This window comes from Melitaea cinxia, chromosome 19, assembly GCF_905220565.1.
Source record: "Melitaea cinxia chromosome 19, ilMelCinx1.1, whole genome shotgun sequence".
NCBI lineage: Eukaryota > Metazoa > Arthropoda > Insecta > Lepidoptera > Nymphalidae > Melitaea > Melitaea cinxia.
Genome location: NC_059412.1, coordinates 4,669,034 through 4,693,348, shown reverse-complemented (window position 1 = coordinate 4,693,348; position 24,315 = coordinate 4,669,034). Strand labels below are relative to the sequence as shown.

General features: G+C 31.9%; 1 protein-coding gene across 1 annotated transcript in view; it reads left to right on the top strand.

Annotated features, from left to right (window-relative positions):
• Positions 1–24,315, top strand: part of LOC123662917 (malignant T-cell-amplified sequence 1 homolog) — a 64,392-nt gene extending 40,077 nt beyond the window's left edge. Inside the window, exons 2-5 of the mRNA XM_045597689.1 lie at positions 15,291–15,443; positions 22,159–22,259; positions 22,806–23,007; positions 24,152–24,315. Of these exons, the coding sequence (XP_045453645.1) occupies positions 15,291–15,443; positions 22,159–22,259; positions 22,806–23,007; positions 24,152–24,233 (538 nt within the window). The 3' untranslated portion in view covers positions 24,234–24,315. The remainder of the gene's footprint in view (positions 1–15,290; positions 15,444–22,158; positions 22,260–22,805; positions 23,008–24,151) is intronic.

The window sequence follows — 24,315 nt, the reverse complement described above, 5'->3', positions numbered from 1 at the left end:
AATCGTATCTTTAAGTTTTTCTTTTCACACTAAATATTATAAAAAGAAATATTTCACTCAGCAGTGTAATTAACAGTAGATACTGGTAAGTCCTAACTATAAAATAATATATTTCAAAGAAAAATGATTCAATACGAGTATAACAAACAGAATGACTTGAATTGGATGGACCAACCTCAGAAGGGCCTTTGATATTACGTTTATTTTTGTGGTTAGGAAAAACCTAGTTTGGGTTTACTGGAGGAATGTAAACAAAATAAAACGTACACACTTACACATTATATCTTATATACGGAGAGTTACATAACTAACAGAACTAGAATCATTGCATTTTTATGTAATATCAAATTTAAGATGAAGTAAAATAGTCTGAAGTTAATTAATTTACAAGATTTCTTAGAGTAGGAGCCGCTAATCTTAAAAAATAAGTACGTATGTATGGATTGTAACTAATTTGTTTATATTGAAAGTTTTGTGTAGGAGCTTTGAAAATTGTAAAAAGTTAAAAATTGGACTTTTAGCTGAGCTGGAAATCGAGATAAACCATTTTTTTACCCTTAAACCTCCCCACCACCTCCCGACCTTAGATCGCCCTTAATTTATTGTTCCTTTCATTTTCACTGTATTCCCTTCCTTCTCTAATGGGTTTCATCCTACTATATATTTTTTTTAACCGACTTCCAAAAAAGGAGGAGGTTCTCAATTCGACTGTATTTTTTTTTTTTTTTTTTTTATGTATGAAATTTTATTTTTGAATGTAGAACTTTTGACCGGGTAGACCGATTTCGACAAATTTTGTTTTAATCGAAAGGTGGTGTGTGCCAATTGGTCCCATTTAAATTTATTTGAGATCTAACAACTACTTTTCGAGTTATATTCAATAATGCGTTTTTACTTGACGCTTTTTTCGTCGACCTACGTTGTATTATACCGCATAACTTTCTACTGGATATACCGATTTTGATAATTTTTAATTTAATCGAAAGCTGATGTTTATAATGTGGTCACATATAAATTTTATCGAGATCTGATAACTACTTTTTGAGTAATCTTTGATAACGCGTAGTTACTTGACTATTTTTTCTCCGATCTGCGTTGTATTACTTGTCGATGTAATCGAAGTCGGTTTTTTTTTTCGTTTGCGAGCAAACACAATTATGGTTTCAAAAATTGTGGACCCTGGTTTACTGTTGTTAATTCATTAAATCTAGTTTCAAACTCGTTAAGAATCCATATAGTTTGAAATAAAAGAAACGATAGAAGTGCACGCTCAAGGGTAAATGATTGACCTACTATTATTATTGAGATATTTTAATGAATAACATTATTTGTTTGTTGAATTCAAATGAGCATTTATTCTGATTTTTTTTTTTCATTTTTATTAACAAATATACGGTCAGACAGAGGAGTCTCTACGCGGTGGATGTTTCGATATGGAACCCTAAAAAGCTATTCAATTATTTATTTGCATTTTTATCTATTAAGACTGAAAATGTCATATTGTAATTAGGTTAGTACATAATTTCAGGCGTAACTAATTATGTAATGACTTAATGAGAACGTAGTGACTCTTTAATTCAGATGTAAATCTCATTTTTAGACTTACGACGTTCACGAGTAAAAAGATTATATAATTACGAAAAATATATTTTTATGGCGCATTTTAATTTCGCTCTGATCATTTTGGATATTACTCAAAAAATTTAAGATAATAATAATATAATTTTATTTTATTTCTATAAATGACTTCAATTTCTACGCATTCGCACTATCTCTATATGTCACTGCAGCTTATCGCAGTCCACTGCTGGACATAGGCCTTCAAAAGTTCACGACATTTTTTTTTAAATTGTTGAACTGTATACACTTGTTTTGCTTGAAGTTTATACAGTTTTTTTTTAAATTATTATTTCATTAATTACGTACATTTACAGTTTAAAATATATATATATTAGTAGACCTTAGTAGGAATTTCCTTTAAATCTTTTATGTACTTGTTTGTTACAGATTACACATTTTTAATTTGAGTGCTTTTCCAAATATAAAGACTCTTCAATAGAGGTTTTACTTAACTACAATGAGATCTTAAGAGCGGCTCTTTCCACCCCATCTGGAATTTCGTCTTTCAATAAAAAACGAATTACGTATTTGGGTAGAAATCAAGTTATATTTAAGAAACTTAACGACCCGTGTGGTTTTCTGGGTTATAATTATGACGTATTTTATATCAGTGAAAGTATTCACATAAGTTAAATTTTTTTGCCTGTAAAATATACACTACTGTCATTATAATGCTATTTTTTTAAAGCACTAGATAACCTATTCAACTTTTAATAGTTTAAAAACAACTAAAAGAATAAATTAAAGTAACTGTCGAAGTTTTTATTTATTATTTACGAGATGAATATATTTAAATCCAGTTTTTGATTAAATGTGAATAACATATTGCAGTAATTAAATAACAAAGATATTGCGTTCGACAATTGCATGTTAATTTTTTGTAACAATTGAGTGCAATATCCAACGGTATGACTATAATAGCTTGATAATTTCATAATTATTCTGTAGGTTTATCTATGTTAGTATGTAAGCTAAATAGTAGTATGATTGTTTGTTTATACGCGCCTACTGATCTATATCTAATCTTACAATTTGATCAATTCTATTTATATTTTTATGTAAGAAGGTTTAGTGAAAAAAGTGTATATACTCTTCAGGCTTTATTTTATAGTATGGCAGTACTTAAATAAAACAATAAATAAATACTACAAGCTAGACATGGTTACGAGCCTATCGAGTGCGCTAGATAGATTTATATCCTACAGGATGCGGTAGACAAGATTCGGGAACGCGCGTAGCCCACATGTTTTAATCCCTTTTTCATATTCTACTCACCATCCGGCTATCAGCACCAGGCTCCTTACATACTGTCTTATTTATTTAGTTCGTGATTGTTCATTAGAGACATTCAAGCCCTTTTCATGAATTTTACGCCGAATTTATAGATGGAGGCTGTAATTTATATGGAAATTATCCTACCGGCTACCCCAGACAAGGTTTCAAATCTAACGAGTGCGGCAGATGGATTTCTATCCTACATGCCGCAGGAGATAAGATTCAGGAGCGCGTGCAGGCTTTCTTAAATAATAACTGTTGTTCTGAAAAGTTATTTGGTTGAAATTGGCGATATGACCGCAGAGAAGTGATGAGATGTGATCTAATTAACTGAAGTTACATCTTAAGAAAGTTAACAAAAACACATAGATCAAGTAAAAAAAGGTAGATAATGCGCGGCCTTTGTTGTTAGTGAAGCCACAAAACTCGGCTCCTTCAAGTAAACACACGCGCTCACGCACACATATGCATCAAACTACGCTCATTTTCGTTAGTATCTCACGGGGCCTCGTACAGTAACTTTGCCTTCAAAATGCCGTTCTTATGTAATTAAATGGTGCAAAAACAATACCAAAGTGAATAAAAAGTCTGAAGAAATATCGTTTCACACGTAAGTATATACAAAACTTTATATTTCTTGTTATTCCAAAATAATATTGAGGTTATTCGTAACTTATAATTTCGATGTCCCGAAATGACGTACCGAGGGAGTGTTACCAGTAATTTTTATTTCCATTAGCCCAAAATGCGGGTAAGTAAATTGTAGGCAATCATAGAAAAATAATTAAGTAGAAAGTGGACATCATTATTGTGTTTTTTTATTTTTTTATCGTGTGATTTTATGTTTTATTTAAATTGAAGTCAATATGAATTTATAACTCGTTTGTGTCTATTTAAATTTGTGAATTAACTACTCATATTTGGTAAAGCTTTAGATTAGGTAAAACCGAATTTCGGGACCGTGGGGGGATGGGGGGGGAGAGGGTGGGAAACGCTTCCCCTGGTACCACTGTCACACCTCGGAACCCCATGGTTATGGAGATATCCATGGTTAAAGTTTTGAGGTTAGAAGAAGAATTTCGAAAGTTAGAGGAACGCTTGGCTCCGGCGCTGCGGGAAGTGCAGCCCTTCCGCCCTTGCGTGCGAAAGCACGCTCACTCATGCTCCTGCCCTCCCTCCGCGCCTCCGCGGCATAAAAAAACACTCTAGGGATAGGACAGACTCAAAACTTTAACCATGGATATCTCCATAACCATGGGGTTTTGAGGTGTGACAGTGTTACCTTGTATAGATTCCCCTACACCCTCCACCCTCCACACCCAAAAACCCCATAATTCGGTTTTTCTAATTCGGTTTTACCTAATCTAGATCTTAGCCTCATATTTTACTACTAAATATCATGGTTTTAGGTTTCCAACGAATATTTTAATAGGAGATGAATGGGTAGCTGCTTTACGACTGAGCCGAAATGAACTATAACGACAGCCATCCTCATCTAGTTGGTTTGTTCAAACCATTTTGATAAAGCTGACATGTACAGTACAAAACGTGGACTTCGCAGAGTACCATCAAGTACATACTGCTACTTACTACTACGTATTTTAATGTTATATTTTTTGTTCTAGGACCTACCGGATGAGTCTAAATCAGTCCTTAACCAAGATTCAATCTTTGATACACCTAGAAAACATAAACTAAGAGAAAAGTTAAAAAAAAACAGGAACTTAATTTTAAAAAATGTAAAAATAAAATCAATTTATTACAGCAAAGAGTTAGACGTCTTTAAAGCAGGAACTTGCCCCTCAGAGGAATCATCAATTACTTAAAAACGCAAGTTTTCATTGACACAGATTTATATAATTAAATAAATCGAAACACGGCTACAATAGATTTATGTAACAATTTGAATCGAAAAAAAGGAGTAAATATATTTAAAACTATAAACAGGTTTTTATTTCCACATACCCATTTTACCTATATTAAATTAATTGTTTAATAAAAATTTTAGGGACTTTTTTTAAAAAGTGTCAACACTTCACTCACTCACACATCTTTAAAAAAGTGGCTTCACTTTTCTGTTCTAGGTGCGTTATCTATATTTTTTACTTTATCTATGCAAAAACATTAGATAGATTCCAGAATAATGATTTTGGGTTCACAAAAGGCTTTTGTAAAATCATAATTTGTGCAACAAATTTAAGATACACTACAAATTGTAATGATACAAAATATTGTTCCAATAACCTAATGAATTGAAATTGTGGTAAACACTTCGCAGATATCACTACTTACGGATACATAACTGACTCGGTGTGTCCTTAGTAAATTGAATGTACGGTCCCAGACTATAACAAGCAGTTTTATTGCTGGATAAAAACATTATTCAAGAAAGGGGTTGGTATATCGGCGTAGAAGGTAGTTGTTTTTATTTTTATTTAATGCAAGGGCGCTAGTAGGCGCTAGTATGTGTATGCTAGTATAACACAACGAGACTTGGGTAGATATAGATTTACGAAATATATCAATACTCGACTAAATATATCTTACCATCTACTCTGATACTGGCAATTCCGCAAGGGTGCTAAAGCCAAAGAAGAAGAAGAAGAATATATCTTAATGATTTTCGTGTTTTATTAAAAAACCTAAATTAAAATAAGCTACAGCAAAATATATCAACACAGTCATGTTATGAGCGATCTATTTAATTTTTAATTTCGTATTACTCCTACAAGGAGATACAATAGTATGGCATTTTGTGGCATATTTTCAATGGCCCCAAAAATATATTTTAAAATATAAATTCCCCAGTTCTTTAAACGACATAATCAAAACACACTAATAAATTAATATATATATAACTTATTATATATATATATATATATATATATATATATATATATACAGATAATTTACTAGCGGTTTCACACGCGTTGTATAGCCTATCATGGGCTATTATATATATAAATGGATATATTATATTTATAAATGGACTATTTAACACGAAAATAAATTTTCAATGCGAACCAGCAGTTCCAGATATTAGTGCGTTTAAACTAACAAAAATATTCTTTAGCTTTATAATATTAGTATAGATCTAGCTTTTCGCTCGCGGCTTCGCGTGTTGGCTTTTCCGTTTCCTCCCGTTTAAATATAAACTCATTGTGTAACGGAGTGTTATCTCCGTGAAATAGTTTTATTGGTATAGAGACATAGAACGATTTTACAAACACTTAGGAAACGTATTTAAAATATAAAACGAAAATTATCGATACACAAACGTGGGTGTAGCACACGTGATGTGGTACGCACGTGTCGGCGGATGGCATTGAACGTCTGGCGGTGACGTAGGGCTGCGCACGATTGACTACGCAGTCTACGCACTATTACAATAATAATTTACTTATTGTTTTTGATCACGTGACTATTATAGCTAAACATTTTTGAAGTAAAACTTCTTTATGCACGCTTGACTTGGGTAGTTAGCTGGTGAATGCGTGACGAGAGCATTACGAAAACTGTGATCGGGTGAGGCGAACGGAAGTTGAGAGGGTTATATAAGTTAGATGGAGCTAAAGAAGTTTTACTTCAGTCGCTTGGTCTAAAGCACACTAGTTTTTTTTTTAATCATTTTTATTTATTTTTCAATCAATTGTATGACTGACACTAGTGCCGAAATAGCACGGATGGTTTCGCTAATGTTACGCAGAATATAGATGTAACGAAGGTCTTTTTTATTTTTTATTTTATAGTAACGTACATCAATGTAGGTCTAGGTCGCTGTATAAATGGTGTCTAAATGTTTTTAATTCCATAGGTATTTTTTTTAATTAATCATCTTAATATTCTATTTTTGGAGATGCTTCTCTCCCTCCCTCTCCGACTTGTGGGTAGTTTATAAGCTGATTCATTTTTTTATTCGCTCATATTTATATTGCTTGTATTTAAAATATCATTTGAATAGTTTTTTTTTAATTCAGTGTATCTAACTACCTAGTAATAAATAGACTATATGTATAACTAAATTTTGTCCTTGAAATTTAGTTTAGCACAGTCTTAAACCCATATATTTTGATCACAATGTGAGCTAACTAATTAATGTTCTAAGTTCTAACTAATTAATGTTAACACGTCGACTGGGTTCAATGACAATACGAATCTAAATTTATCCTCGCGTAAACTTTAAAAATATATTAATCCGACGATACAAATACATACTTTCACATTAAAAATAAAACGCGTTCTTTTGGTCTACGGGTTCGAAACAACTGATATTCGAAGAACCGAAAATCGACTATTTTTAACCGACTTAAAAAAAGAGGAGGTTACTCAAATCGACCGTATAGTTATATATATATATATATATATATTATAATGTATGTTCCGGGATGACTTCGACGTTTATGAACCGATTTTGATGATTCTTTTTTTGGTGGAAAAGGGATATCCCTGGTGTGGTACCATGATAAGAAAACCAGAATCTGATGATGGGATTCCAGAGAAATCGAGGGAAACTCTCGAAAATCCGCAGAACTTTTTGCTGGGTGTACCGATTTTGATGATTATTAAGTTAATCAAAAGCTGATGTTTATCATTTAGCCACATTTAAATTTCATCGAGATCTGATTACAATTTTTGGAGTAATCTCTGATAATGCGTATTTACTTGACTATTTTTTCGTCTACCTACGTTGTATTACTTGTCGATATAATTGAAGTCGGTTTTTTTTCGTTTGTCTGCAAACACAATTATTAGATGTCGCAGTCAACGTATTTAAAAAATTTATACCTATTTGTTGTTGCGTCTGAAATGTACACACAGTTTTATAATTTTGTATAGATATTGTATTAATTTTTAATAATTATTATAATTACTGTTTACCATATGACTTCAAATTAATTTTAAGTTTGCCACTGTCGTAATTCAATTAGGTATATATCGGAATACAGATTATAGAATTTAGGTCGTCTGGCCTTGTTTAAATTACATATTCACAAATTTAAATTACATTTTCATCAACGTAATAAATATCTTACATATAAAATTCTCGTGTCACAATGTTAGTTACAATACCCCTCCGAAACGGCTGGAACGATTTTTATTAAATTTTCTGTGTATATCGGGTAGGTCTGAGAATAGGTTAACATCGATTTTTAATACCCTTAAGTTATAAGGGAGGGGATTAAGGAGGTTAATAACATATATGGAGAAAAAATGTTTGCGGGGTCAGCTAGTTCTTATTTAAAAAAATTTGTAACCTCGTAGCTCAGTTTGTTTGACTACTTAACTATTGCTACAGAATATTTCCATATTTAAAATTAACTACATATTTCGAAATGAATTCATGTAAATGGATCGGAAATCTGGTTCATATTGGTCACTTTTTGGTCATTATTCAATATTTTTTATTTGCACACAGATACACCATTACTCATTTTTAACAGACTTAAAAAAAGGAGGAGGTTACTCAATTCGACCGTATATATATATATATATATATATATATATATATATATATATATATATATATATTTTTCTTTTTTTTTTGTAATGTATGATCGGGGATGATTTCGTCGTTTGTGAACCGATTTTGATAATTCTTTTTTTGTTGGAAAGGAAATATTCTAAGTGTGGTACCATGATAAGGAAACCAGGATCTGATGATAGGGTTTCAGAGAAATTGAGGGAAACCCTCGAAAATCAGCATAACTTTTTACTGAGTGTACCAATTTTGATGTTTTTTAATTTAATTGAAAGGCGATGTTTGTCATGTGGTAAATTTTAATTTTATCGAGATCTGATTACAACTTTTGGAGTAATCTTTGATAATTATTATTATTATTTACTTGACTATTTTTTCGTCTACCTACGTTGTATTACTTGTCGCTTGTCGATGTAATTGAAGTCGGTTTTTTATCGTTTTAAAAATAAATAGTTGAAAGTGAACCTATTAGAGTTGATTTATGTTATTTCTGTATTAAAATAGTTATATAATAATTTTATTAAAAGAAGTTTTATTTATTTGTTATTTTTAAGTCGGCAACCCTGATCGGATGTAGTTTATTATCTGGATTTAATCAATCTTTTTATATCTACAAAATTGTGATTATATTCTTTATTTCAAACAGGTGTTGCAAATATTAATACGTTTGATTTGTATCAAAATCGTATACTAAGATAAAATCAGCGCAGAGTCATTAAACACTTTAAAATTATAAACGCGAAAGTCTACACTCCAGATGGATGGATGAATGATTCTCAATCGTGCTAGAACAGTTAAACGAGTCTGGAGAATTTTGAAAAAAAAAAGTAGGTTATAATCTAGAACAGTTTAAGGCTACTTTTTGTACAATTTTCACACATATAAAGTTGCGTGCAACAATTAGTTCATGATAAGTTTCTAATATTTTTTTAGTTATTTTGCTTATCACTACACTCTCACTAAACACTTACCCTTAACAATTGCTAACAATGTAAGCTAATAAACACGTTTCTAAGATAATTTGTACTTAGTTTGTAATGTTTATTGTTAATAAATGGGTTTAAAGAGGATAATCTATGAAAGTTATCTCCACGTGTAAGCGCTAAGTCTATTTAGTCAAGCCACCTATAACCTACATTCAAGTGTTGCGTTCAATAGAGAAACTACCGTCAGCATCGTCCCACGTTCCACGTCGTACCACGTCCCTAGTAGTAGCTGTACTAGGCAGTCACAGGACTGTCGATCTGCATTCTTACATAATAAATCCCCTGTAAGATAAGCGTAATGCATGGTGTTTGACATAAAAATGTTTATTAAAAAAAAGACACGGTTCGTAAATTTCAAAAATCGCGAATAGAACTAATCTTTTTTTCAATATAGGAACCGGGTTTTGAACAAAGTCGCGTGTTCCTTGCATTTATGGAAATTCTTTTAATACTAACATTATTTAGCTATTTCAATATTTGTTTAATAGCGCTAATCTGAGGAAATCGAAATATTGGAACGATTATAGTAGAACTACTTTTACTTTCGATTAGTCTGTCTTGTGGAATATATAATATTATTATACATTATTATTGCGTTGGCGCAACGGTTACAGCCATGGATTGTACCTGTTGCGCTGGCGGTTGCGGGTTCGATCCCCGCACACAACAAACACTTGTATTGGCCATACAGGTGTTTGCCGTGGTCTGGGTGTTTGTGCAGTCCTTGTGGGTCTCCCCATCGTGCCTCGGAAAGTACGTTAATCCGTCGGTCCCGGTTGTTATCATGTACACTTGATAGCGATCGTTACTCGTAGTAGGGACTATATTCGCTAACCCGCATTGGAGCAGCATGGTGGATTAAGCTCTGATCCTTCTCCTACATGGGGAAAGAGGCCTATGACCAGTAGTGGGATATTACAGGCTGAAGCGCAATTATACATTAAATTTTTATTTAAATTATATTTTTATTAAACTGATCCGATAGTTATGATAAACTATTAAACTAAATAAATTTTTCTTTCGGATCCTATTGCTATCACATGATAAAGATATATCATTATGGCCCGCCCTATTATTTGTTTTCCGTAAACATCGGACATGTAGAGATGTCTGAGACATTTATCGTTATTTATCGTCATCTATCTTTATTTTCTTAATTTGACATACCTGTGTTTTTACTTTTTTCTAATTAATTTGCTTGTGTATGGAGCAAGCTCTGTAAACTTGTATGTATGGAGAAATAACTAAATTATTTTGTCCCTGTATAATTATAGATATTACCGAACTGTATAACTTGTCACGTCTTTGGGTAAAAAAATGTACAAGTGTATTCGATGACATCACATTATTAATTACTTATCCGTCTACTCATATTACGATGAAACGCACTCCGTAGTTTATTTTATCATTCGTGGGTGAGTGATGAGAACATTGCAAGGGCGTGTTCGTATAGGACTATTTTTAAACTAGTTTTAACTTGCTGCCAAAATTTTGAACTAGCAATGTATCACGATACTGTCAGATTATGTTACTTATAGTTAGGTCTATGTCTAGAAAATGGTCTGTTTAGAAATTTATTTATTACTAGCTGTGCCCGCGACTACGTTCGCGTGGGATTTAACAAAAAAGTTATTTTTCAGTTCGCAGTTATGAAATAAATAAATTTCTAAAATAAAAGTAGCCTAAGTTACCCCTTATTACATCAGCTATCTACCAGTGAAAGTCCCGTCAAAATCGGTACAGCCGTTTCAGAGATTTGCCGGAACAAACAGACAGACAAACGTTGTAAAAATGTTATTTTGGTACATGTATCGTGTATACATACGTCCATATAAATCTATAATATAAAAATAAGTCGCTGAATGTGTTGCTAAGCGCAAAACTCGAGAACGGTTGGACCGATTTCGCTAATTCTTTTTTTAAAATATTCCTTGAACTACGAAGATGGTTCTTACGGAGAGAAAAATTCTAAAAAGAAAATAATTTTAAATTTCCTGAAAAAGTCTAAAAACAACACTTTTCTATACTCCCATACAAAAGATTTGTGATAATACTAAAATAAAAAGTGCTGTGTGGCTACGGCACTAAAGAATTTAGCCACCCTCTCTCTTCCCGTGGGTGTCGTAAGAGGCGACTAAGGGATAACAAGGTTCCACAACCACCTTGGAACTTAAGAAGCCGACCGATGGCGGGATAACCATCCAACTGCTGGCTTTGAAATACACAGGCCGAAGACGGGCAGCAGCGTCTTCGGTGCGACAAAGCCAGTACTGCGGTCACCAACCCGCCTGCCCAGCGTGGTGACTATGGGCAAAACACATGAGTTCACGTTATTTTTGGCGTGAACTTGTGGAGGCCTATGTCCAGCAGTGGACTGTATAGGCTGTAATGATGAATACTTAAAAGTCAATTTGAACTTTAATACCATACGATAAAGTTTGTGTTAGGCGATACGAAGTTCGCCAGGTCAGCTAGTTTAGTATAAAGCGGTTATTTTAATTTTACAAACAGACACTCTAATTTTATTTATTTGTATAGATGTAACTCTGCAAACTGAACAATAATTTATTTTTTAAATTCCAAGCGGACGAAGTCCCGGCACAGTTAATTTGGAATATAATTATTGCTTTTTTTTGACTGAAGGGAAGAAAAGAGATAGAAATAATTATGGAGGATTAAGATGATAAAAAGATCTTTTTCATTATATATATTTAGGACAAGAGGAGTTTGCTCAATAGTGGATTACGGGCCGTAAGCATTACGGGCTGTTGTAAGTATTAAATTAACTAACCTTTGTGAGCCCATCAGGAGAAGTTCTGTTCAGTAACTATATAACTACCTATTTAATAGTACATTTCATCGTTTTGTACGAATACACGATTATAATGTTTCGCGCTTCTATCGAGAAAATGTATATTTCATTAGTAATTTAATAAGAATCCCTATATAATTTGTTATTGATTGGTCTTCAAGGTTATGAATTACAGTCTTGAATGGAAAATGATAAATGCTTGTGAGCTTGCGAAAGTAAGACGTGATACGACGACGACGCTAAACGTTGAAGCCTTTGCAATCTCTGACACGTGCCTAGGAAAATAATGCGTAGGCACTCTCGCCTCTGACCTAATAACCTAAAATGCGTCTGTATCAATATCACAACAAGGACAATGATGGTTATTGATGAAACCTAAACTAACGAAAATAATAAAACAAATTATTACTTAAAAATTATTTAGCCGAATTATTCAGAAGTTAAAGAGTTCTTGCTCTGGAGATCAATTGCGGAAGGCTTGTGTTCAGCAATCATGAATAATAATAATCTTTATTGGACTCAATCATAATTCAAACAATAAAAAGATTACCGTGACTATTGCACTAAAAGCACTGTGTTGCAGAAGCCAGTAATCCTCCCCATGATTACGCTTTACAACAACTTATGCCCTTAGGAACTAGTTATTATTATTTATTTAAACACACACACATATATATATATATATATATATATATATATATATATTTAGGTTAGGAATGGTTGATATGATGAGAGAGTATAAGACTCAGAAATAAAGAAATAACTAAAGAAAACCTTGTTTTACTTTTACTTGTCAACTAATAAAATTGATGTACTAACGCCGAGTTGCACGAAAAGAAATTAAAATTTAAGTAGTGATTAAACTAATTTAATCGCAGGAATTGTATGAAATTGTTGTGATTAAATTATTTTAATCTCTACTTAAATTTTAATTTTGTTTCGTGCAACTCGGCGTAAGTCCTATCCAAGTTTCTGTCGTTAGTTTTAGTTATTAAAAAATATGGTTTACCATTGATTATTTGTACTGAAAAATGTTAAAAACAGAATAAAGAAGAAAAATTTATACTTTATATTTAAAAAAAAATATTTTAAAGTATTTATAATAGTATCTATTTGTTATAGACATGATTTACATATATTTACGGTAATAAAGAAGTACATGTGTACCTTTACACTTATACTGATATAAATATTCTTATATATTTCGATTATATTCAAGTAATATTCTTTGTGGTATCTGCTAAATGCTACTTAAGGTTATTTCTTGCAATCAATCATTTTATTTGAATTGCAAATTATTGACTTCTGACCTTGGACCTATCATTAAGATAGCAAAGCATGAGTGATTGCTATTGACGCCAGTATCTGCTTATAAAATATTTTCTTTCACTTTTATATTTTATATAGTTACTAGCTGACTCGGCAAACGTTATCTTGCCGCCAAACGCTATTTAAAAGTAGGGGTTGGTGGTAGAAGAGTGAAAATTTAGGGTTGTATGTATTTTTCAACGCCAAATCATAATAAAATAAAAAATAAATAATTTATCAAAAAATGAAAAAAAAAGTTAGGGTGGACTACCCTTAACATTTAGGGGAATGAAAAATAGATGTTGTTCGATTCTCAGACCCACCCAATATGCACACAAAATTTCATGAGAATCGGTCAAGCCGTTTCGGAGGAGTTTAACTACAAACATCGCGACACGAGAATTTTATATATTAGATTGCCCGTAGTCAACCGCCTGTCCAGCGTGGTGACTATGGGCAAAAGATATGAGTTCACGCCATTTTTGGCGCGAACTTGTGGAGGCCTATGTCCAGCAGTGGACTGTATTAGGCTGAAGTGATGATGATGATGATGATGATGACTTTTATATAATACATATAATTTATGCTATTATTCTGTTGAAATTATTTATTTACATAAACAAAATCCCATAAGTTATAACAATAAATAAATAATTCTAATTTTTAAGTATCGAAAAAACAAGTTTTTACCACTTAGGTGGCATCCATCAATTACGTGAGGTATTTAGGAGGGGGATTGACATCTCACTCAAGTTCACGAGGGTTGCTCTCGGCAAATATCGGGTAATTTTTTTTCCACAAGAAGGTATAAAATTGTGAGAAACTGGGTTAAATTCAATTAAAATTGTTTCTCCACTAAAATGTTGTTGTTGTTGCGTATTGATTTTTTTTTAGATTTTTTTTATAAAACAATTCTATAAAAGTTTTATATAAAATTACAAAGATTGTCCTAACAATAACAAACACTAAAAATTGTCCAATTTGTTGTAGACGTTCGCTTATGATTATACGCGTACTTTCTCGTATCACAATGTTAACATACTCCTCCGAAACGGCTGGACCGATTTTTATGAAATTTCGTGGGTAGGTCTTAGAACCGGCCAAGATCTATTTTACATACCCCTAAGTTATGATGGGAGTATTAAGGGGGTCAATAACATATATGGCAAAACAACGTTTGCGGGGCCAGCTAGTTTTTATATTGATTTACTAGCTGACCTGGCGAACTTCGTATCACCTTATTTTTTTCTGAAATATAATAATAACATAATATATCAAAATAAAATATAGCCTATCTTTTAAGTTGGATCAAACTGCACACGGTGTGCAAATTTGACTAAAATCGGTTAAGTAGTTTAGGAGTCCATTGAGGACAAACATTGTGACACGAGATTTATATATATTAAGATAGACGTCTACTAACGTCTACACGAGTATAATAAACGACGCGATGTTTGTTTACCAAGTACTGCTATTGAATGTGGTGTCATATGACGTCATAAATCCAACGGTCAGACTCATTGAGCGAAAGTTAAATACTGTGTTTTATGTGTACTCGAGGCCTTTCGCAAATAAATCGCTGTGCTTATACCGTGGTATAATAGCAGTTATCCGATCCCTGGTGGGTGGAATGTAGGACGAGCGTTATTTTGCATAATGATATAACGACATATAGTATCTTTTAACCAGTTTCTATAGAGTTGGAGAACATAAATATGATACTAGTTGACCTGTGTGTTATTGTAAAACAAAAGTATTAAGTAAATGTGATTTCACTTCAAAAATTGTAATGATTTGTTTTAAATTCCAGATTCGATGAGAAGGAGAGCATTTCCGGCGTCCAGCAGCTGAAGTCCTCAGTTCAAAAGGGAATACGTTCCCGTCTTCTGGAGTTATACCCTCATCTTGAAAATCACATCGATCAAGTACTACCCAAGAAAGATACATTTAGGATTGTGAAATGGTAAATATTTCTGTAAAAGTTTAAAATTTGTTTTAAAGTAGTTCAAATGACATTATTAGATATTTAAAAAAAAAGAAACATAGATATATATTTATTTATTAGATGCAAATACACTACACTTTTAAATTAATTAGTTTGATATAATATATCATCATCATTACAGCCTATACAGTCCACTGCTGGACATAGGCCTCCACAAGTTTACGCCAAAAATGACGTGAACTCATGTGTTTTGCCCATAGTCACCACGCTTGGCAGGCGGGTTGGTGACCGCAGTACTGGCTTTGTCGCACCGAAGACGCTGCTGCCCGTCTTCGACCTGTGTATTTCAAAGCCAGCAGTTGGATGGTTATCCCGCCATCGGTCGGCTTCTTAAGTTCCAAGGTGGTAGTGGAACTGTGTTATCCCTCAGTCGCCTCTTACGACACCCACGGGAAGAGAGGGGGTGGCTAAATTCTTTAGTGCCGTAGCCACACAGCACGATATAATAATATAATTTCAAGGAAAACCGGGATATTGGGCGCGCGGGATATTTGGGGAGGCCTATCGTAGTTCACTGTTGGACATATCCAATAGTGAACTAACTGCATTAGGCTAAAGTGATGAACAAAGGCTGTTTCATAAACCTATTTCTAAATTTTTTAAAGCTTTAAAAATATTATCGTTGAATGGTCGATCATTATATATAGTTATAAGCTGGAAACAATAGTTTTAAAGAAAGCGTGCAATTTTTTATTTTTTCAAATATTTAGTTCCTTCTAAATGAAATGGTCCTTTGTTTAGACCTACATGTGAGCTCCTTTTGTACACTGAACACTTTAATAGACAAGCGCTCGGTGCTCCACATTCTATTTGCACCCCTAGTTCCTGCCACGTGATCATCACTGATACGCTTACATATATATTCATGTAATGATCATAGTGACTGTAATTATAATCAATTTTACTGATTACTAGCTACGATTGTCATTTTGAAATTTGAAGTAAGTAAGTAAAAGTATTGATAGTGATCGTGAAAGCTAAAAAATTTATGCAATAATCATTTAGTAGGTCCTTATCTTTTATTGTAGTATCTAGAAATCTAGAGTATGTAGTATAGCATATAATTTAATAATATTTAAAAGCTGTTGTGCTTAAACTTGACTTTCTTTCCGTCAAAAATATGGTTATAATATAAAAATGCCTTAGTAAAAATATAATATTTAAAACACTTGAAGTTAGATCTTTTAAATATGACATTTCAAATTATATAGTATACTTTTATATGAGTTCCTATGTTTATATTCATAGATTAAACATAGAAAATATGGTGTCCTTTTGTTCTATTGTTTTCCCTTTCAATAGAAACATCGACGTTTCTAATAACTCTAACACTAACTTGTTTGACAATCAAATAGAATATACTCGTATCATAACATTTTGATAGCCGATACATGTGTGCTAATTATTTTGATTTTTATATCTGTAACAACGAATCAGGGAAATAAACATAATATCAAATAGTCATTTTTGTTCATTTCGTTGAAATATTATTTCTTATCTGCATATAGAAATATTTAAAATGTAAAGTAATGCGCAATAATATAAATTGTTTTATTTTAATACTCCTAAAATAGTAATAGGGAATTTAAAAAAAAATGTTCAGTTTAGTATGAAAATTGAATAATGTGCGTTGGTATGTAGCGGTTGTACCGGGCTAAATACAATAAAAATAATTTTAATATTATAATAATTTTCTTTCTTTAGTCTCACGTGATTATTTATCAATAGGCAAGCATTATATATATATATATATATACTAGCGACCCGCTCCGGCTTCGCACGGGTATAAAATATAATTATAACCTATGTCATTCACTGAAAAAATGATTAAAATCGATCCAGTAGTTTTGATTTATTCATTACTGCCCGTGGCCCGCACGCGTTAACTTTAGAGTAAAAGTCGGCCGGAACCGCCGCAAACGCTACGTACCGCGATTTTTAAATCTGTAATATCTTCGAAAATATTCATTTAAATCATATGCTGTAAAGGGCCATATAGATCTATATTAAATAAGAAATACATTTAAGGTATTTAATTGGATAAGGATTAATGCTGTATTGGTTAAAATCGCTTCGAAAATTAGCCATTATTTGTCGTAAAAAGTAAATGACAAAAAAATGTTATTGTGGGATATCCATAAGAGATAGGTATATACCATCGCGGAGTTTTCTGTAGACCTTTTCAATGTGTACAATACTTAGTACATTATTTTGATAAATCTCGTAGGGTTCAGCCTGCGTTTGCAATTTAAGCGAAAAAATAATAATTATTTACGACATAACATTAGAAAACTCAAAAATAACAGTATTTTTCCACTATTTAATGGATGTTATTATACATATAAACCTTCCTCTTGAATCAATCTATCTATTAAAAAGAACCACATCAAATTCTGTTGCGTAGTTTTAAAGATTTAAGCGTACATACATGTGCAGGGACAGAGAAAGCGACTTTGTTTTATACTATGTAGTGATATTATGGATGTTCGGGGATAACTGCGTCGTTAATAAACCGATTTTAATAATTCTGTTTTTGTGGGAAAGGAGTTATCTCAGGTGTGGTACCATGATAAGGAAACCAGGATCTGGTGATCGAATCCCCTGAAGAGAAATGGGAAACCTCGAAAATCGTAGTCGGAACTAGTGCGCCTGTTAATTTTTTTTCGTTTACTCTTCTTGATTCTTCTGTGACGTAAAGGTCCTGTCCAGTAGTGGGATGTTGAAATGAAATGAAATGAAAACATTTATTTCGCCATAAGGTGATACACATACGTTACAGGCTGAATCAATAAATCATAATATATAATCAAACATATTATATTTAATGTATCCAAATGTAAAAAAACGAAATCATTAATACACCCGCCACATACGTTTTTATCCGTTCTAAGTAATACGTGTTATATATAAAACGCTTATTTAAAACTAACAGCGTACAGAACAGCGAACGATGTAATGAGATTAGATATAAATCGTCACGGAGGGTGCTTGGAGGTCACTTGTATTCCATGACGCACACAAAACAGCACAAATTTAGTATGAATAGTTATATAATAGTTGTAACTAGTTATGTTATGGAATATAGAACTTAGCAGAATAAGTATATAGCCACTTGTATAAATTGTGTAACCAATTTTATAATTAAGAAAAAAATTTTTTTTTTCTTGTACTCGTCTTGAGATTTTATAACATTATATAAGCTATATTTTCGCGCTCATATTTTTTGTCCATTGCAATAACGACACAAACTAATTTTTCTTATAATAATTTTTTTCACCGCTGTACCGGTCACATCAATACAATGGGTTGACTGGTTCAGTTATCTTTTAAGGGGGCCATTGACGGTCAGTTCAACTGATCAGTTTAACTGATAAGTTTTGCGCGCTCTCCGAAATTTGATCGTGAGTGTAGAACCATCGCTCCAGAGTTTTAACTGACGACGCGCCACGTAAATCCATCCCGGCGCGTCGCGCCGAACTAGGATTGTTGATAAAATATCGATATATCGAAATATCGATATTTATTACTAATATTAATTTGATATTGAAATTTTAATATCGACACTCGATATTTTGAAGTAAAACTTCTTTACGCACACTTGACTTGGGAAGTAAGCTGGTAAATACGTACTGAGAGTGTCACGAAAAGTGTGATCAGGCGAGGCAAACGGAAGTTGAGAGGGACACATTAGTTAATGAAAGTAGAAAGAGAGACAGACTTATGTTTCGTAACGCTTTGTTTTTATTAAGTAAATTTTTATTATTTTATTTTTTCTCGTCAATTATTTAAACTAGAACATAATGATAAGTTTATTATGTTCTACTTTAATCCACTAACTTCTTCTAATCTACTGAACTTTATTTACACTACATTATTTTTTTAACCGACTTCCAAAAAAAGAGGAGGTTCGGAGGAAATGTAATTTTCGTAGGCGATTCTTCACGCAGAGAAAAAGAAACAACTTCATCCTCATGGGATAGACATGAAAATATGATATTACTCTTGAAAAATTTGTCTAATGACTTTTTGTCACAATTTTTGTTACCTACATACCTGTTGAATTAAGGCAGTATTTAGATCAACCAAATATTTCAAAGTCATTAAATGCACTAAAAATTTGGATTGATAGTAAACATTCTACTCTGGTGCTATCGGAAATAGCTGTTGAATATTATTTAATCAAAAAACAAAAAATAAAGCTGTTAAATATTCGATTTCTTTTGCTACATCTATAGCATTTGAACGAATTACTTCTTTAATCAATCTTTAAGTGCCTAATAATCGTAATAGTCAAAGAACTGCGCATATAAAACAACGAGTATTTTTAAAAACTCTTACTGAATATTGGTACACATTATTGTTTTATTAAAATTGAACAATAATTACTTAGAATCTTACATTTTAATACACTTATAATTTAATTTGTTTTACAAATATACTGAATTATAAACTGTGTAAATTATTTTTGAGCCGACTTATGTTTATTTATTTTTTTAAACAAAGGCGATTAAATCAAATCGAAAAAATATCGATATATCGATATTTTAAAAAATATCAACAACCCGACGCCCAACTGCCCGTGTGTGTGTGTAATCGTCATTCCAACCAATCGCGTCATTTTGCTCGCAGCGTCCGCGGTGATTGAGAGTGTACTAGTGTAGTTTTTGTATTTAAAACGTCGGCGACAGTGTCCCCTAGACGAATCATAACGACAGAATTTATTGAAAAATATGAAAATTCAGAATGTTTGTGAAAAACGGACGAAAATTATAACATTTAAAAAAAAAGTTTTATTTTACACCTACTATTTTTTTTAATACATATTTATAACATATACACACGGTCGTTTCTTCCTACAGTAATCAATGTAATGCTTGTGGTATAGGTAACTGCCGGCTGATGTAGATACTTTTTTTATAAATACATATAAATAACACTTAGAAATAAATAAATACATTTATAATTAATGGCATTAACGACACCGTGCATGATCGATTGCCCATTGACATACTTATTACAAATGAGGTACAACTAATAATAATAACTTTTCATATAAAATTATAGATCATTGTAGACCAGTACATGGCAACAAACAGTAGCCGTTTAAGAATTAATGTTTCTTCTTCTTAATCAGAATCCACTTTTTTTTCTCGACAAAAATAGGTAATACCTACACGTCCTTTAAACAGCCCGGTCGGACGAAAACTGAAGGGCCGGAGTGACGCCAGTCAATGGGCAAATATTTCAACTGACGCGAAAAACTGATCAGTTGGACTGATCAGTCCAACTGATCAGTCCAACTGATCAGTTCAACTGACCGTCAATGGCCCCCTTTAGAGATACGTTCGTCCTTGCCAACTTCCTTTGTAACCATAATTTCTTAAATTGTTAGTGCAATAAATGATATAAATCGAATATATTTTAGTGTTCCCAATGTCATAGTAGTATTCTAAAACATGATATTATATTCACGAAAAATTACAACTACTATATTTCTTAGAAGTAATTCAATGACGCTAAAAACATTGATATTATTATGGTTTAACTAGCTGTGCCCGCGACTTCGTCCGCGCGAATAGTTGATTTAATAAAAGTATTTATTTTGATATAAAAATCATTTTGTTACTATCATGCACTACAAATGTATTATCAATTCTTATTGTATTTATGGTTCACTGTTTTGGCGATAATGGCTTACTCATAAAAAATAAATATATGCTGTCGCGGACTTTATTGTAGGACCAATCAAGATAAACTTTTCCACTATACATTATATACATATAAACTCCACAGTTTTTGCAGCGTACGCTAGAATAGCTCGCAGATGTCAGATTTTTTTCCGACTTACTTGACAATTATCGTTATATTTTAGACAATTCACACACTATCCCAAAAAATTATAGCCTATGTGTTATTCTAATGTATGAGCTTATATTACTGTAAACTTTGATTAGATAGATAGATAGATAGAATATACTTTATTGCACACCACTCGGAAAAAAAACATTACATAAAACAGTTATTTACACATAGAGATAGTAATGTACAAAGGCGGTCTTATCGCTTAGTAGCGATCTCTTCCAGACAACCTTTAGATATAGGATAATATACATTGAAAAGGTAGCAGCGCAATTATCTGTATAATTTGTAAATTCAACATTATGCATGCAAACATGATGCATTTTCGTTCCCTACTCAAAAAATATAGAAAAAAAATACTTCATACATAGACATATATACATAAAATATCTACATACATACAAAGCATACGTACTTACATGCAAACACATATACATATATACATACATACATACATACATACATACATACATACATACATACATAACATGTCGTCACAATTTAACAAAGTTAATAGAAATAGAAGATAAAATAAGTAAAAGTGATGCAAATTGGAAAAAGCTAAACTGATTAATTAATCATAGTGAGATAGTAGGCTTTAACTAACTTTTTAAAGGAGATAAGTGATTGATTAAAAACCGTTCGGTAGTTTTTGCGTGAAAGAGGAACAAACGTCCATACATCTATACATCCATACATACAAACTTTCGTGTTTATAATATTAGTAGGATTTTAAAAACATCTTCTTATAATTATCCAGTGTTGTACCTAACGTTCGATTGTCCTATAATTATTTATTTTATTTTAATTTCAGTCATGATCACATCGAAATTATGGTGAATAGTGCTGGCGAATTGCTATTCTTCCGTCACCGCGAAGGACCGTGGATGCCAACGTTAAGACTCCTTCATAAATGTATGCTTATTTATTTATTTTTAATTGATCTCACTCATAATGATTGTCTGAAAGTACTTTTTTATCATAATGATTCATTTATATCGTCCATTATTTGATTCATTGATAACATTTTAAGTAATAAATAAATAGTTAAATTGTAATTGCAAATTAAGAACAAAAAATATGTCGCAATTTCATGTATAGTATATGAATTTTTCTGCTACAAAGTCAACCCTGCTGAAAGTTCCAGATAGATCCAAAAAAAAAAACGATGATTGGTGGAAAGTTAATGTAAAGTGTAAACTATTGTGTGTTTGAAAAAGGAATTCCAAATACTTTATTGAAATTTGATACGTTAAAATACAATTTTTATTTGGGTATTTTTCTATCCAGATAGATCTATCTATGAAACTTAACATTTTATATCGGAGTTTTTCCACAGGGAACTTTTTATCTATTAGATTATCATGAATGAAATATCCCCATCCGTTTTATATATAATAGATACAAACAATTTTAATTACATATTGTATATTAGTTTTTAAAATCCCTTTTTTATTTCAGACCCATTCTTCCTACCAATGCAACAGGTCGACAAAGGGGCAATTCGATTTGTTCTCAGCGGGGCTAATATAATGTGCCCCGGGTTGACATCGCCTGGGGCAAGGATGTCATCTGTTGAAAAGGGTAGTGTCGTAGCTGTGATGGCCGAAGGAAAGCAACATGCCTTGGCTGTTGGCATCACTTCTTTGTCTACTGATGATATGTAAGACGTTTTTTGTATTTAATTTTTAGTATATTATTTCTCACTGGATATATTTTGGAAATAATTCAATAATTCTTATAGTTCGTAACGGTTTCATTATGCAGTGGTTATAAGTGTAGTAACGAGAATTGAAACTCGATGTTGACTACTGATTATTTAATTTATATCTGAACTGGCAACAGTGGCCAGCGTGAATGCTACAAGTATATGAAACCTATAATTAGGATCGTCAACTTTTAGTTCAGGTCAAAGATATTAATTCTCATAAGAATTAACAATTCAATTATATGAGAAATACAGTTAACTATTTCTAATTAGTAATATTTCGAAAATAATTAACAAAATTTCATTCTTTGCATTGATATTGTTAGGTATTAGCTGACCTGCCAGACATTGTTTTGTCTTGTGAACACGACATTTAGCGATTAATTTTTATTTGTATAGATTAGTTAATGCGACCTAATTGGATTTATAAAAGAAAAAACTTTAAAGGTAAATTTACATGTTTTATTAGGCATTATGAAATAAGCGAAGAGTATTTAGTAATATTTGTACTATTACTGTAATATTGGAAGATAATATCCAATAATTGGCAAATTTCGGTATAATATCGTCCGAATTCGGTCCAAAGTCGTCGAAATTCGGTATAATGTCGTCGAATAAGTTAAACTTTGGCTGATTCATAGGCCAGTAGTTTTACCAAGACAAGAGATAAGATAAAATGATATTATTACCCACAGAGCTATAAACTATTGAGAGTATTTTGTTCTTATCGATCAAAACTGCTTTATAAAAACTTTACCAAGGTCAAAGATCAAAAGTATTAAATTTTTTCGATAACAATTCGTGTTATCACAATAAAAGGTCTGATGCAAGATCATCCAGTTGACATTTAATTACCATATGAGTTTTTTTAAGACTTTTCGTAACTGAGCTTGTTAGAATTGGACTGTAATATATATTTAATTCTTGCTAAAGAGTTCGAATTTCGTGAAATCAAAGTACATATAATACAAAGTCAGGGATAAAAGTTAGTAGTTAAATTACAATAATTTTTATATTTAGTTATCTCATAAAATTTTGTGCGTAAATTTTTATAAATACCTACCTACACAGTTTTTAATTTAAAGCAATTTTTTTTCAGAGCGAAAGTTAACAAAGGCGTGGGAATAGAAAACTGTCATTATCTTAACGACGGCCTCTGGCAGATGAAACCAGTCAAGTGAATGAACGCTTTTATTATATGTATACTTTATCTTCTAAAATAATTTAAGTTTTTTTTTATAACAATAAATAGTGCGTCTAAAA